Source organism: Thunnus albacares, chromosome 6 (genome assembly GCF_914725855.1).
Source record: "Thunnus albacares chromosome 6, fThuAlb1.1, whole genome shotgun sequence".
Classification (NCBI taxonomy): Eukaryota; Metazoa; Chordata; class Actinopteri; order Scombriformes; family Scombridae; genus Thunnus; species Thunnus albacares.
Genome location: NC_058111.1, coordinates 7,583,365 through 7,600,388, shown reverse-complemented (window position 1 = coordinate 7,600,388; position 17,024 = coordinate 7,583,365). Strand labels below are relative to the sequence as shown.

The following is a 17,024-nucleotide window of genomic DNA, read 5'->3' as shown; positions in this document are numbered from 1 at the left end:
TTTTATATGTATTATTACAGAAAGTATATGAAACCCATGACCAAAATAGTAATACATTCTGTCATTGTGTTACTTATGGATGTAATTATAGTGAAAATATATTATCCCCCTTTTTGCTGGGGACCCGCTGGAACCCTCTCAAGGACAACTTTGAGAACCACTGGTTAATACCATTCACTGCGAGCAATTTCTATCATCTGTCCAGAGGTTTTAGGCGACTGGAGTACACATAAATTAGCTGTTTCAAAAAGAAAACTCCAAGTTAAAAGGTTCCCAAATCCTCCTCATAAATTTATTGCCTTTCTTTCATATGTTTTCTGCTGAAAAACAAGACAAACTGCACTCTCTCTGGACAACCACACTGGCATAAACCATCTGGATGCTTGCCTATGATGCTCATATAGCCAGAATGACTTCTTAATGGATTTTCTTTAGCTAACTCTCCGCTAAAACACTCTGATCCTCCATTCTCCTTTAGTTCAATATTTTCTCTTGCAAGATACTTCTTGGCAATTTTTCCCAGAAATATAATTGTGCAATGTGTTTACTAGCGTGTCAATGTTTCTCTGACACATCTTTGAACTTCTCCCAGTCCACTGTGCCCTTAGAAACCATGTTGTTTTATATTGTATTTTTATTACATCTGTCTGTTTTCCAGCAGCCTTCTAAATATAGTCCTCCTCTTCCACACCCCCCCACCCCCACCCCAAAAAAAAAAAGCTGAACTCTAAGTCCTTACTAATTAGAGCCTTCTCCTCAGTCTGGGGTTGCCTCCAGTAAGAGCAAGTTTATGGGCTGCTTGCAAGGCCGCACAGCATGGCTTCAGCATGCTCTTGTTGCAGCAAGCAGGCAGAGTTTTCTCACTGGCGGCTGCTGTGTGGCACCACTAATGAAGCTCACTGTTAGTCTCCTCCTAAATCTAGTCTAAACAGATTTTTTTTTTCTTTACAACAGAAGTGTCCTACTTCAACAAGCATTTAAATATTTTGGGACGACTAATATCCATAAATGAATTATGCAAAAAGCCATGCATTTTTAAGTGTGTGTGGGCAATACTACCACAAAAAGCTTGGAGACGACAAATGACAGCCCACTGAGTCATGAGAAAAACCAGCTAATCAGTAGATGACATGAATCAGTGGTGATTTTTTTCTGGCTGCATCTCATAGGGTAAATAATAACTCGCATGTGTTTGCGTGGAAGCCTCAGTGCCGATTTTCCAACCTTCCCGGGCCCTAGTTTTCATTTCACATTGGAAGTGATGGAATTTCTAAAAAGGCTATCTCCACCACTTTATTCAATAATATATGAAGCAATGGCATCATCCCGACACCCTACACCTTTCGCTCTCAGGTCTAGCCATTAGCCCAGTCATGAGTGGAGAGCTGGAGAGACAGGCAAAACGGAGCGACACTGGGGAGGTGGAAGCATTGATGAATAATTTAAAGTGAATCCAGTGTAGTTTGAGAGAATTCTCCCTGTCAGTCCTCCAGCCTCGCTCAGTCTTTCTCAGTGTCTACAGCAGTGTGGACTGGAGAGGAGACACGCTATCACCACTGTGACAGGTTTTAATAGCCTCCTGACTTGAGAACTGAAGCTTTGTGGCACCAACAGAGAGTCTTGAGGATGGTTCCTTATTTCTGCTTGCTCTTCTGCTGGCTGGCTCTTCCTCTAAAAGGTAAAGACTCATTGTACTTAAACCTACTTTGAGAACAAAGGTGTTGAGTTGAAGGCAAGTCGAGGCGAGTAGAATAACTGCTCTTTAAAGTGCTGTCATGATTTTGTCAGATTGCTAAGCTCAGCCAGCGGGAGGGTCATAAAATCCATCAAACAGGCCAGAAGCAGATACTATGAATGTGTTTAATTATGTGTTGTTCATCCTCAAGAGCTGACGCAGTCCATTCCCAACCAACTGTGAGGTCTTGAGAAAGTTTGCTGAAGATACTTATTAACATCCAACACAACTGAGCCTCTTTTTGTCGATGTGTAGAAAAAAAAAACATAACAGCTTTTCTTTCCTCACAGTGTTACTGACTCCGGCTGTCTTGTGTTACCAGGTTTAGAGATATTTGACCCTGAGGAGGTGGAATATATCCGCTCCCATGTTACAGCGACAGTGGGGAGCTCAGTCACCTTGGACTGTGGCTCCACTATGCCAACAATCTTCATCTGGGGTTTTACCAAACCAGGAACTGATAATAATATAGCAGTGGCCTACAACTACGGCCAAGGCCCCAAGCTCCAGTCTCAGTCCAGCAGCCTGGGCCACATGCAGGTGCCCGTCAACACCTCTTCTCTACTCATAGAGGAGCTGCAGTCGGATGCAGAGGGGATGTACACCTGCCAGGCTTTGTATGATACAGACGAAGGAGCCAGGATAACTTTCTACTTCACCCGGCTGGATGTGGAGGACAACTGATGATAACTTTCTGGTGTATTTTGTGCACATAAGTGTGCTTCCTTCAAGATTCAACTTTGTATATATCTGAAAAGCAACTGGTTTAAATAGTTGGTGCAACCACGTTAGAGAAAGCTCTTGTGGTATCTGGCCATGCAGATAGTTAGAAAGTTTTGGTTTGCCAAGGTTTTACGATGCGGTATCTGTTTTTGAGATTTTTTGCCTCCACCATGATACAGTGAAGGTGAATTTCTTGTGCACTGCTCACAAAACTGAAAATTTGACCCATTTTAGAACAGTAAAAACACTTTAAACATCTTTCTTTTAGCCTAAAATTTTTTATTTTTATTTATATTTTTGTGCAGCTGATGCACATCTTTGTACGCAGGTATAATATAATGTGATCGTGAATGTTTTTTCTCCATAAACAAATAGTGTAAAACCTAAACAATACACTCTCTCTGCTCTCTGAAAGCTTAATTAAGAATTAATCACCCATCTATTAATGACTGATGAGGTATTTATAATGAATAATAGATTTGTGGTTCAGAAATTTGAAACTAATTATGAGGAGATACTGTGAAAGGTCAGAATATGAAAAGTATGTTAATGTTAAAGGGAAACTCCACCAATTTTATATATGAAAATTAGTTAACTCATCATGGAGAATATTGCTCAGTGTGTAATGTACAATGTCGTCTGTGACTCTGGAAGAGCTTTGTCATGTTTGAGAAAATAACCCTGGTGACATCATGGATTAACTTGGTTTGGACGTTCAGACTATTATTTTTAAAAGAGGGCCTGTGTGACTAACAGGAGGGGTGGAGTTTGAAAGCTGTGGGTTTACGAGGCAGGGAGGGTTTAATTTACAGTAGGCCACTATTGGTTGCATCATGGGAACTGGAGGATCCACTGTTTTTGGAGCATGATGTATAATAGCGAATAAAAATCTGGGTATTCTGCCAATGCAATATGTTCTGAGTTCCTTTTTTAAAAAAAAAAAAAAAAAAAAAAATCACCATCCTTGTGCTTTTTCAGAAACAAAGTCCTGGTTAATAATCTAAAGACCTGTGACTGTTTCACTGGAATTTCTTTCTACTGAAGAAAACTGATAAGAGCGTGTTTTGTGGATAATCCAGAGTGGGAGAGTGTTTCTATAAGGACGCATTGCTGTTACATTTTTTAAAGGTAACTTTTCAGCACTGATTCTATTATACTGGGTTGCAGGCAAAGACAGATAACTTAAAACCTGTGCAAATAAAACCCAAACTACCTGCATAGCTAAATACCACTAGTGTTACGTGAGAAAATATGTTTTATTTTAATCTTGTGATGCTTGTGAGAGCTGACCTTTTACCATCAGACTAGAAACACTGGAACACTCTGATCAAAAAGACTTCGTTATTGTCTCCTGCAATCTTTGTAGCCATATAAACTTATGAAGCGTGACACTATGTAGACCTTTGAGGTTGTGGTTAAGATTTCAAATACCCAACCAGTCTATTGTCTTGATAATTAAAATCATCTGGGTTCATTAGACAAGACTTTTTTTTTTTTCCTTTTCTTGAAATTGTTTGTTTCTGTTTCTGCTTAATTCCAATAACCTCCCCGCTGTGTTGTTTTCTTTCTTTAAATGTGTTGGACTGTGTGTGTTATCTAACTACTGTGTGTTGTCACTTTCAGCAAAGTGAGAGACTGCGGCACATCTAGAGCAGAAATCCTTGCACATCAAACAAATACTCTCTTAAATAATTCATCCATATAAAAATATATAATTACTCATGTCTCCACGTAGATATCCTACAGTGTTAATTGAATAAAAATGACTGCATGAGTTGATTTAATTTTTAGCAAGTGTGGCTTTTAGATGCATCTGATGCATTTGAAAACCATCATTACACTCTGAGGGTTTGCTTATGTCAACAGGTCCAAACTGCTTGTCATCAATAGGCTCATTATTGATCCAGAACAGTATGATCAAACAGAAAATGTTAAGTCTGTTGACAGGGAGTAAATGGGGGCAGTTAAATGGATGCAGCTGGGGTAAAGATTAGACTGTGTTTCTGCTTTTTTTTCCCCTGATTGCGTCCAACAGGTGCAGTCTACAATTGTATCGGTTACATCAGCGCAGAAACCCAACTGGAAGCCGGCTATGTGTCATTTTCATACTTCAAGACCTGAGCCTGATTACAAATAAATAGCAGATATCCTTGAGGGAGCATATTTATTGGTCTTATACTGCCTATGACCTCATCATTTGCAGGGACCCACTGGAATGTCGTTGGAGTTCATCCAACCACAACATGCTTCACTTGTGGTTTGTGACATCTCAAGGATAAAACCGCCCGAGGCTGAATCAAGCGAGTTAACAACACACTGCCCGATTCATAAGAATTGCATTCATTCAGGGTGTGCTGGAGAGGGGAGAGAGAGGAAGAATGGTGGGCGGAGGGGAGAGGGACTGGCGTTAACAGGTCGGCTCTGCAGCAAGGGGCAGAAATTCCAGGGCAGACAATGAGCTTTCTTGTTCCCATGGGCTCCTTAATGAAGGGGTGTAGCTGCGTGGGTAGAGGGTGCAGGGCAGGACTGAGGGAGGGTGCCGACTGACAGACGTGGGAGATGGAGAAGCAGCTCATTTAGAGACAACCCTACCCTTATCTTCTTCTCATCAGCCCGGCCAGCATCTGTCAGCATCCCCTCTCCCTCCCATTTCTCTTTCATTTCCAGCTTCATTTCCTACCCATTGTTCTGTTGCTTTTCTTCCTAATGGCAGCGCGGGAATCATAATGGACACAGGAATGAGCTACTGCAAGGAAAGTAAAAGTTGAAAGGAAACTTAATGAGTGCAGTGCAGTTCTCTCCATCATCCCGGGCCTGGAGTCACAGACTGTTTTGGAATCACACCTCAAAAACAAGAAGTTTCTCAAATCAGCGTACATCTAGAACACTGAAGGGTTTCAAGGCTGAGTTACTCAGGCAAACTCTTCCTGGGAAAGGACCAGTTTCAACTTAAGTCAATTGAACAAATGCCGCCAGCTTCTATCAAAGACTAAAAATAACAGCCGGAAGAGGCTGGGCCACGCCTCAGCAGCAGGCGAGTAAATCCGTGTGCCAGGAATATCCCGTATACCATCAGGGGAAGTAGAGATGCCAGGCGAGCCAGGGCCTGAGGACTGGCAGCAGACTCTGGCACAAACACAGGCAGACAGGCACCAAGCATGGGAAGCCTGCACTGCAGTCATCCTCATTGAAGCAAGGCCAGCCTTGTCATCTACCCGCTGCAATCCTATCAACTCAAATCAGCCAGCACAACATGGAGAAACCAATGGAGGGTTTAAGCCTTTAGGGAAGGGGTTTGGCCAATGCAGACTGAAACCTGAGGAGAGTATATTCAAACGGTTTTATGAATGAGTTATAAGCAGTACGTTCATACATCAGGACCATTACGGTGACATTTCCGCTCAGCCTCCTTCCATTGAATGTGATCTCAGTAAACTTGGACAGTTTGTCATTTTTACTAAGCAGTTCTGTGGTTGCTTACCCAAACCACACCCAAACCACAAAGTAACACATTGTGCCACTCAGTGCCATTTAGTACCTAACCATGAAAGTTTTAGTTTTAAGTTTCTGACATTTCTGCCTCCAATTCAAAACAACAGTGGTGAACAAAATTATATTTGTGCTGCAACAGTATTTTGTCTCTCCCACAAGCGGTGCCCATTTTCCCATTTTTGTTGGGACTTTTTCTTTTTCTTTGTTGGTAAGATGAAATTAAACCACCAGAACGACTAGATACCACTAGGGATATGAAAAATGATGTTTTTCTTGTATTTGGGTAATGTGCCTTTAATATCGATGATGCAAAATTGATGAGAGAGGATAAAGTTTTCTCTGAATGCTTATGATGCTGTTTGTTTTTAAATCTAGATTTAGCTTTTGCTCTACCCGTCGCTGGACATTTGCATCATATGCAAGACACCAGAACTTTATCTGATCAGATACACTTCATCTGTTTGACATCAAACTAGAAAGGGTGGGAAAGTATTCTATGTTTACGAGCAGTAGGGGAGATTTAGCATTTGAAGATGCGTGTGTGGGCTACTCACACCTAACAATTCTGTTTTAATGTAACTACTCCACTTTTCCAACAGATTGGGGCCAGTAGGTCAACAGTGCTCTCAAAGCAACGGTCCATTTTGAGTAAAGTAATGACCTATCAAGTATTCACTGAAGCAAAGAGCAGCAGCCTTAATCTGAACAGTGAAGAGAGTGTTCACCCTATTCAGGGGTCACTGCAGTGGAACAGCCCATCAGAGAGCCACATCAAAGACCTGCCAGAAATATCGATGGGTTTGGACCAAGGCCGGGAAATTTCACTCTGGCAATCATTCATCGGGCCTACACATGAAGGAAGGGGGAAAAAAAGACATTGAAAATAGGTTGTTGTTTACTCTTCCATATCTTCTCTTTATATTATTACAAAACTTTACACAGACAATTGCTAATCTCCACACATGAGTGGAACACAGAGGGACAAAACAACAAAAAATAAAAAGTATTTCTCATCCAAAAGGCATAAATAATATAAAAGACAAACTTTTTTTCTTTAAAACAGATACATTCATATGAAATAATATTTTACTACTACAAAAAATAAATAAGTCATCTAAAGAGTCTTTGATCTTTTATGAGAGTCTTCCCTCCAATGGGATACAGTTTCTGTCTTCGAGCAACGCTCCCTTTCTCTTTGTGTTTCTCTCCATCTGGCTTTGCTCTCAGTCTCTTATAGTCACTGTCTTTTCCCATGACGCTAATCTCGGCTCAGTCCATCGACAGTTTTGTTTCCTTGTCACCGTAACATGCAGTGTCTCTGACTATCACATCGCTGGTCCACTTCCTTCCTGTGATATATTTCCACAACTGTCTCTCATCCAGTCACTCTGCTGGGTTTCTCTAAAAAAAAAAAAAACCCCACACTGCAGGAGAGTGTGTTTGTGTGTGGGCTGCCTTCAGACCTCCTGGGGGCCGGGCTGGATCAGCTCTCCTGCCAGGCTGCTGGTGGAGATCCACCCAGGCTTTTCGTCACAGTCCAAGTCTGGCAGGCCAAGACTCTCCCAGCACACCACAGGCCCCTCCGTGTCGACGCACTCCAGCTCCTCCTCGGCTGTACAGAGGGAGAGAGCGGAGAGTCTTTGGTTTATACTTCATATTAAAAAAGACAAGTACAGATTCTGTAGAGGCCCACATTGTAATTTGTGGTGATGCTGCATAGTTTGTCTGTATACATGAGGGTTGGTAATGATGTTAAAACTTACTGGTAGGGCAGAGTTCAATTTCACAATAGTGCAACCACGAGGGTCTGGAAGTACTTTTTTTTTTCACTTTATCCACAGGGCATTAGTTTCTTATCTCTAATGTCTTGAAGCAATACTTTGACATTTATGGAAATACTCTTATGTGTTTTCTTGCCAAGAGTTAGATGAAAAGATGGATACCACTCTCATATCTGTACAGTAAATATGAAGCTATAGCCAGAAGCCAGTTAGCTTAGCTTAACACAAATACTGGAAAAATCCACCTAACAGCACTTTTAAATATCACTAATTATTATATATCTTATTTGTTTAATCTGTACAAAAAAAAAGAACTTTTTAAAAAAAACTGAAACAAACAGTTTTCGGGGGTTATGTGCCAGACTTTTTCTTGGCTGGGAGAGATGCCTTGTGGAAAGATGCATGCAGAAGACAATGTTTTTGCTGTTGTCTACTGATGCTTTATAACTGAGAGAAGTGAGAAAACACCAGAGGCAGAAAAGACGTAGGAAAAGAAAAGAGTTGGTAGGCGAGAAAAAAAAAGAGAAAATACTTGGAAAGATTCTGTGGGCATTTGTGTCTCACCAGTGTTGTCTGCTGGACAGTTTTCATTGTTTCCCACCAGACAGCAAGAATGCTGTGAGGGCGAAGACTCCCTATGCTCGCCTGGCTGGTACCCTGCGTCGGCCTCCTGGTCACTAGAGTGGCTGTCAGGGCCGTGGCACTGCGATGAAACCTGTCCCAGAGGCACCATCTCCAGCCCGTCCTGCTGGCAGGATGCCACGCGATGCATTAGAGGCAGAGTGCCGCTTGAGAAAGTGCCATTGGTCTTGTTGTAACATCTGCACAGAGACAGAGTGAGATGGAAAGAAAAGTGAGACACATTGGTTTATAAGGTGCCCATTTGTTGCTGAGTGCTCACCCACTGACAACTCTCAGCGGTGCTTCACATTATCACTCTGGTTCTTCCTCTCTCCACATATCTGTGGGTTTTCCGCCAGACACAGACAACCCTTGTGTTAATTCTCCTAACAGTGTACAAAACAATGACAGCTCTAACACAACTGGAACACTCTGAGCACAGCTGCAAAATGTGTTTTCAACAGTTGAACCGGAGATTAAAAGGTCCAGTCTCGCTGCTTCTAAATAACTGTGACACGTTGTGGTTTTTTTTTTTTGCTCTCCGGTGAAGTTCTCAAATGCAGACAGTTGCACGCAGCGAATTTCACTGTGTTTCCCTGAACTCAGCTTCCCTCTATCGGTACATGATTGGATTGTGACCACACCCCCTCTTTTCCCAGCAGCCGGAGGTAAATAAACACAGGGCTCATTAGGTCTGCTGGCTGGGTGCACACAGGGTAAACTGTGATGCTGGGGACCCTTGAGTACATAAACAGGGCTAGCAGGAGGGGAAATGTGCATGTGTGTGCGTGTGTTTGGAGCAAGTAGAGATCTCTGAAGTTGTGAGGTCACAAGGAACGCGGGACAGATTACAAAATATGAGCGATGCATAGTTTTGAGCCGGCATTACCTTGAAATATATGGAAGACTTATCTTTTTCAGTTTTTACAAACTTTCACCAAAGACATACCGGATTCTTTTAAAAGAAGCAAAAATTTTATTTTCCCACAAACATTAAAGCTGTTGTGTTTCCTGCTGCAAGGAAACACTGATCACCCAAATTTCTGTATTATAGAGTTTTGTTTCCAAGTCCAATTTTATACCCTTTTTTAAAATTCTCAGATTTAAAAAAGAACAAATAAACAGAAAAACTGTGTCCTAGATGTCTGCAACAAACCAAAGATATTCATAAACAGAATGCTGAATTTGATGGAAGAAGACTTCTTGTCTTACCTGTTGTTGTTGCAGAGGTTTTGACAGCTCATACAATCAGAAGACTCTGTTTGGGGAAGAGCTGTGTACATGCCTCCACCCTAACAAGAGAGCACAACACTAGATTTAGCCAAACTGAACTGAATTTGCACCTTTAATACTTGTGCAGCATCGATAAAAAAATGATGAATTAGACACCCAGTCTCTACGTTTGGAGTACTTTCTGGTGTCTGGATGAAGCGCTCACATTATGGTGGTGGTGGGGGTGGGAGTGCTCGCAGTCCCTGGTGCTGTGAGGCAGGGTGCCATCGTGGCTGTGTGGGTGGCCAGGTGAGAACAGGCCGCTGGAGCCGTTGAGCAGCGCCAAGCCGTTGGGGAGTTTGTGGTGGAGGTGATGGCACCCCTGGGGTAACATGGGGCCACTGTGCCCGTAGCCTCCGTGGACGCCACCATTGATGCGGCTGGTGCCAGGCAACGTGGTGTACTCGAGAACATGGCCATTCATCTCCGCTGGCTGGTACAGGTAGCCGGGAGGGTCGTACTCTACAGCGGAGAGAGAGGGAGAGGGAGAGGGAGGAGGAGAGGAGGTGATGGAGAGGCAGAGAGTTTAAAGTCTAGTCTACATTTATACAGGAACGATTCTAAGCTGGGTATCAGACCTGAGAACAGAACAAAATCTGTCCATAGCAACGTAGGGAATAATGTGAATGTGTTAGCTAATACTCTAGAATTCAGTATTCCTTTTTCACACTTTGCCATATTTGGGATATGAAATAAACGTATCTATATTTTGCATTAAAGAGCATCTTTATGTTTTTTGTCAGTGTACCAGCCTTTTTTTCTATGCCACACCACAATAGAGCAAGTATTTAAATTTGGCTCTGTGTCAGATTCTTTGTCTCCTTTCTTCAAATCTTTATCAGATATTTTACGGTTCATATCACAATTCTGCAAATGTAAGACTATTTGTAAGGCTGCTTGGGTTAAGACAATGTTAAACAATCCACTTTTAAGTAGTAGAAAGCTCTACAGTTCAGTTCATTCTGACGTTAGAGAATTGTCACACAGAAAGTCAGCACCTGTAAGTAAATCTCCACTTTTAAGCAACTAAGAAAAAAAAAAACACCTATTTACAGATCCAAAAGGCCTGGTAAAGAGTCCATCCAGCAATGGCAAACACTTTTGCAAGCGCTGTGGGATCCATATATGCTCTATGATCACTTGGAATATGCTGCACACGCTGTCTTGGGGCCAACTATCTTTATATATGAGACCAACGGTGCTGGTGCTAAACTCATTGAACTACAGTACAACTTGGAATGAACACAACATATGTTATATTCAAGTTCTCACAGTGTGAGCAGCAACTATACATTTTCAGTCTTCTATGCGAGCTCTGGCTTTGCCTGTAAACTCACTGTGCATATTATTCTGCTGTCGATTCCTCCACAGACACATAGCAATAAATGCCAGCAGGATGAGCACCATCACTCCCAAAACACAGCCGACGATGAGGTACAGCAGTCCTCCAGGAGGGCTGGGGGGCTCCTGGGGGTGGGGGCCAGGTGGAGTGATGGGGTACTGGCTGGGTGATCCTGGAGGCTGACGTGCTGCAGCAGAGAGGGAGGAAGGGACATGAGGAACAGCTTTTCACCCCGTGAGGGTCAAAAGAAAAATAACACAGGTCCTGTTCACACCTGGCAATAACATGCGTCTTGGGTGATCTGATCACAAGTGGACAGTTCTAAGTACGTCAGTTCACACCTGGCATTACAACGCATCTCCACATGCGTCTCGAGTGACCGCTTGTGATCGAATCTCACTTCCCCAGTCTATATAAACAAGTACATCATTTCCGTTTGCAAAGACCAAATGTGTTGAGTCCACCGCAAATTTAATAATATTGCCTGAGAGTCCATTTTGCCTGTTGTCGTGGCTTCTTCTTGTTGTTTCACACTTTAATATGATGCTGTTGGTGCGCAAATGAGTACGTACTCCTGCTTCCACAGAGGATATCAGTTGAGGCCCAGGACACTGCTAAAACAATGTGTCCATATGTGGCCTGACCACCTCCGAATATGGTCTGAGTAATCAGATCTAAACGTGTCCTCAATGAGTCTTGGGTGGATTCACACCTCTATTTAGATCTGTCCACTTGTGATTGGATGACTCAAGACACATTTTAATGCCAGGTGTGAACAGGGCCACAGTACTAAACTATAAAATACAAACCATTGTTATTGGTCTCATAAAACACAGCACATTTATGTCGTGTAATTGCGGTGATCACACCTGTCATTTAAGTTATATCCTTCGCAGAAACATGTCTGAACCTCTGATGAAGAGGAAGTTTGGTGGATGGGTGAGTCATTCCTTGTGCAGTTTGTGATTTCTTACCTCTGGTCTCACAGATCATGACGTTGCTGTATTCGCTCTCTCCCCCGTCATTAAAGCACTGCATCTTGATATCATAGGAAGTCTCGGGCTGGAGATGTCCAATCATGTGCCAGTGTTTTACACCTGAGAAGGAGGAAAAGAAAACAAGAACAAAAGGTGAGAAATTACTTCTTCTGCAGGCCGGCGACTCACGTTGCTTCAAATCCCGTGTAAACTCCCAATCAGTATTTTCTTCCTTCTCCCCCATCTCTTTATGTTTCACACCATCGTGAAGGTCATGTTCTTTCATGCTTTCTCTCTCTCTCTCATTCACCCCCCCCCCCCTCCATCTCTCATTGCTTCAGCCCCCCCCCTCCTCTCTTACTCCGTCAGTCCCACGAGGGCTCAGACAGTTGCTTTACTCTAGACAAGCTCCATATATGGCAGCTTCATGTTTGTCCTGGCTTCCTTCCAGTATTCCCACTCTACACACACACACACACACACCGCTGCTGCACTACCGCACACAATCACACGACTACGTGCTCTGAAATCACAGATGAGACGACAATCTCTACTATGGAAATGCTACATTTCCGACAAATGAGGCTGAAATAAGCTGCAGTTCTTGCTGAATTTTGTTTAATATGAAGAATAATAAATCACTGCAGGCGTGCTACCTTTGCCTTTACCTTACCTAGCCTTCTAACTAAACCTGCTGCTAAAGCTAAACATACTACAGTAAATCAGAAACAATGCAGAAGCAGATGTTAAATACAGAAATAAACAACAGTTTAAGCTTTAAATAAAAGATACATGAAGATTATCTGAGAAGAAAATTACTTTTGAGTAGTTGGTTGTAAAAAAAAATGTATTTTTATTCCTCAAAAAGTATTATCTTGGTACTGAAACTAATGTATCATATTGGCAAAAAACTTCTAAAGACATCCAGTAAGCACTGATTTGGTGTTTTGAAAAAAAAAAAACACATAAAATTATTGTCAAGTCAAACATTTTTGTTGAAAAATGAGACAATCCTGTTCAAAAAATAAATGCAGTCTATGTCTTTTGTCTGCCACTGTCTCCTTTGATAATGGGGGCCCCAACTTTGGGAATCTTTTAAATTCTATAAAGTGGCTTTAACAAGACTGCAGTTAAATTTGGTTGAGAAGTTTTTAGATGTCTAGGTTCCGTATAACTGTTGTTTAAATGATTCAGTATCATCTGGAAGAACGTTATAACTACATATTGGAATGAATGACAAGCTGTTGAAACAATGGCTACATGTAACCTGGACATTTAGAAAACTTTCAACTGAATGTATCCCGGTTTTACCAAAGATGTCTTGACCAAATGACCAAATCAGTGCTCACTGAGTATCCAGCCCCAGCAGGCATTAGTCACCGTCAGTGACCAGTCCATGGAAAACCAGACCTTGGGATGTTAAAGAGTTGGGCAGAGTGAAAAGACGTCCCTCCTTCCCTTCCTGTACCAGCCTCGACTGTTAGCATTCCACCCAGCAACCTGAGCCCCTCTCCTCTGCCCGCTCTCATATTTCAGCTCTGGCCCATTAGTTGGCAACCATTTATTAAAAACAGATTTTAGAAGGCCTCGCTGCCTAGGGACAGCGCTCTCTATAAATCAAACAGCAGAAATGCCTCTCTTCACTACACCCCACTCTTGACACTGAGTATCCATTACCCTCCCGACTTCTAGTTTATCTGCACAGCGTGAGCTTAACATCAGGGACTGGACGAGGCTGTCGACAAACACTCTACACCAGCTACACCCTAAATCTGTAGTGAAAACAGATACACAAACATCAAAATGAGCATTTTCACTTACCTTCAACTACATCCCTTTTGTAGTCGCTGTCATTGTCGCTGTCTGTGGGCCGGTAGTAAATGTAGAAGCCTTGGATGGGAGTGTTGTTGTTACTCGAGGGACTATACTGGAAGGGAATGGAAAAAAGATTACGTTAGACTACAGCAATCTGGTGGGCAATTATTATAAAAAAAAGACAAGAAACTTTCCAGCAACTAATGACGGGCCATGCTATCAGCAGATGTACAGTCCTGCAAGCAAAATCATGATTGAACTGTCTGCCTGAAGTTCAGGAGATAATAAGACTGTCTGAGGTTAAGTAAAGGAGAACTATCTGCATCCATCTGCAGCTCAAACTGTTGTAAGGAGGAGAAACAGCTTTGAAGAGAGCAGAATCAAAACGTATACAGACAGGGCCTCTTAATCTCTGTTAGAGCAGAGCTCTAATCAGCACGGCCGCTCAATTAAAGGTCTGATTGAGTCTCCGCTGCCAAAGAACCACCAGCCAGCCACTAAAATGCCCAATTAGCTTTTAAAATGGTTCCGACACAGGCTGGTCCTATTGCAAAGTATAATTCTAAATACTACAATTCTGAGGTACTTGTACTTCAAAGTACTTCCTTGTCATGCTACTTTGTACGTTTACTCCAGAGTCGTAAACTTGACACTTGGTGTTTGGACATGAGTCAGGCTTAAGTCTCTAAAATGAGGACTTGAGACTTGAGACTTGGCCTCACAGCTGTGAGATGTGACTTACTGGAGAGTTGAAAGCAAAAACATTCAAGTCTCAAGTTTTGACTTTGTATAATCTGAGAACAATATTAAGACGATCAGTCAGGTTTTAAAATACTTTGTTTTGAGGTAAAACTGGAGGTAAATGCACCCGAAATGTCAGTAATAATCCCTCGATGCACAGAAAAACTGTGTGTCTGCACAGCTGCGCTACATTCAGTAAGCCAAAGTTAATCCAAGAAGTCAGTCTGTCAACTATGATGGATGTTTACAGCAGACAGAAGAGAATATGAAGGCAAACAGGAAGAATTATTTCTCTAACTGTAACAATAAGTATGTTTAAAACCTGTATGATTATCTAACCTTATCATATTTGTATTTTTAGATTGCTTTTTATGTGTGCGGATGAATGTGTCCTTCTATCGGTTAACTCGCTTCTCTCAAATTGCTCCATCAGACTTTGATTTAGAAATGCTGCAGTTTTTCCTCAGTTCCCAGGAATCAACTTGGTGAGCTGAATGTTATAATTACTGGTAAGAAGGAAAGCCCAAACTATGAAAATAAGGCACAACTTATAAAAAGTAAAAGGAAGTAAGTGAAGAGACTTCTTCCTCCTCTGGTCTAATGGATGTCGTGTGTCTCTGGTGTACTTACAGTCCAGCGCAGCATGATCTGTGTGTCGCTGATGGCATCTGTGGATGAGATGTGAGGTCCGACCACCGGGCGGTCTGCGATACGAGGGCTGGCTTGTGGCACCTGGTACGGCTTGGAGGGAATGCTGTGAGGACTCTCGCCGTACATGTTCATGGCTACGACGCGAAACTTGTAGGTGGAGCCTAGGAAAAGGGATATGACGAGAAAGACAATGTTACACAGCGGAGCTGAGTGGGTGTGATCAGTAAAATGTATTATATCAGTTATGGTGATATTTGTTGTATATGTTTCTCATAATTAATTTTATTGATTTAAATAGAACTCAGCTGAAGGTGAAAGCTGCTGAAGTGTAAATAAATTAACAACCTGTCTTATTTTATCTTATTATAGGTTTTATCTACAGTGTATTTTATCTACTTTTTGCAAATAAACCAGGTAACCAGGCTGCAGATTAACACTTTGTTGCATCACGCAACAATTGCAAAAAAGTGAAGGAAAAAAATTCAAAATGCTGTTAGGCCTCTGTTTATATTACATCACTATCAATGTCAGTGAAATATTAGCTGGATGAATGATTCACTCTTGCAAGCAATAATAAAAACATCAGTCTGAACTAGGACTGATTTATCAAATTAGAAAAATAAAGATAAGAAAGATAAGCAAACTTTTAAAAACTAGTCTCACCGCATGAAATGATAACTTTACATCTGTGTTTTTTCAAATTTATTATATTACCGGGGGAGGGAACAAGAACCTCTTATCGGGGCAGAAGAATCATGTCACGCTTCACTGAACTGTAGAGGAAAGATCTGAAATATGTAAAAGCTCACCAGGCTCCAGATTGCGAACTTCCACAGAAAGCTTGAGCGGTGAGATATTATCCGCAGCTACAACCCACTCTGCACTGCGGCCCCGCCGGTACTCCACACGGAAGGCCGTGATTGGCGAGCCGCCGTTGGCTCTCGGGATCCAGGTAACATACACTGAACTTTCGGTCGCCATAGAGATGGTGGGGCGATCAGGAGCCTCGGGTACTGGGGGCAGAAACGAACAAACTTTTAAATTGTGAAGAACTAAAAACACAACCAACATCACCCCCGTCCCAAATCATGTAAGACTGGAACAAGTTAGCAGAAAAAGAAAAAAAAAAAAAAAAAAAAAGGAAAGAATACACATCACAGTGAAGCAGCATGGCGTGGAGGAATGTGTACTTACTGCCTCTGCTCTTAGCCACATAGTTATAGAGGGCAGGAGAGAGTAAGAGAGAGAAAAGAGGGTTAGTGAAAAGACTAATGTAAGTTCAAAGTAGCCCTGCTTGTTATGCATGCACACTTAGATCTGACCTTAAAGCTGTGTGCAGTCTCACAGCTTTCTGCTTACAGCATCTTTCATCCAAACAGTCATTACAGAGTGTCAACTGTCCTTTCATTGTTTGTACTCCCGTGACATAAAGAAACAAAGCAGACCACTTCTAAACATTAAGCTGTGAAACACTCAAAACAGTCTGGTCCTCAACTCGCTAATACCTACACGACAGAAAGCCCAATAACAGAAATATCCCACAATCATCGAGCGCAGCAGCCGCAGCAGCAAAACAGGAGCTCGCAGAAAGCTAACGAGTATGCGCGCGTGTGTATCCACCCCTACCTCTGTCGTGTATGACGACTCCGAAGTGTGTGTTGGGGGTTTTGTCCTCTGGAGCTTTGGGGGGCATCGAGATGACGGGAGGCTTTGAGGGATTCTTGTTGGAGGAGGTGCTCTTCTCTGAAGGAGGAAAAAGAAAAAAGCTGGGAGTAAGAAAACAAGGTCCGACAGGTCTTCAGGGCTATCACTTCCACCACAAGCACATGGAACAGCTCCGGATGTTGCCTCTGAAATCTGAAATTTCCTCCTGG

General features: G+C 42.3%; 1 protein-coding gene across 1 annotated transcript in view; it reads right to left on the bottom strand.

Moving 5' to 3' along the window:
- Window positions 1-6,838: 6,838 nt before the first annotated feature.
- The window catches only part of cdon (cell adhesion associated, oncogene regulated), a 34,149-nt gene continuing 23,963 nt past the window's right edge, over window positions 6,839-17,024 (bottom strand). The window contains exons 10-19 of the mRNA XM_044354337.1: window positions 16,777-16,893; window positions 15,960-16,163; window positions 15,130-15,311; window positions 13,765-13,870; window positions 11,941-12,063; window positions 10,962-11,153; window positions 9,791-10,086; window positions 9,565-9,644; window positions 8,296-8,552; window positions 6,839-7,562 (exon numbers count right to left, since the gene is read on the bottom strand). Coding sequence (XP_044210272.1) covers window positions 7,408-7,562; window positions 8,296-8,552; window positions 9,565-9,644; window positions 9,791-10,086; window positions 10,962-11,153; window positions 11,941-12,063; window positions 13,765-13,870; window positions 15,130-15,311; window positions 15,960-16,163; window positions 16,777-16,893 — 1,712 coding nt within the window. The 3' untranslated portion in view covers window positions 6,839-7,407. The remainder of the gene's footprint in view (window positions 7,563-8,295; window positions 8,553-9,564; window positions 9,645-9,790; window positions 10,087-10,961; window positions 11,154-11,940; window positions 12,064-13,764; window positions 13,871-15,129; window positions 15,312-15,959; window positions 16,164-16,776; window positions 16,894-17,024) is intronic.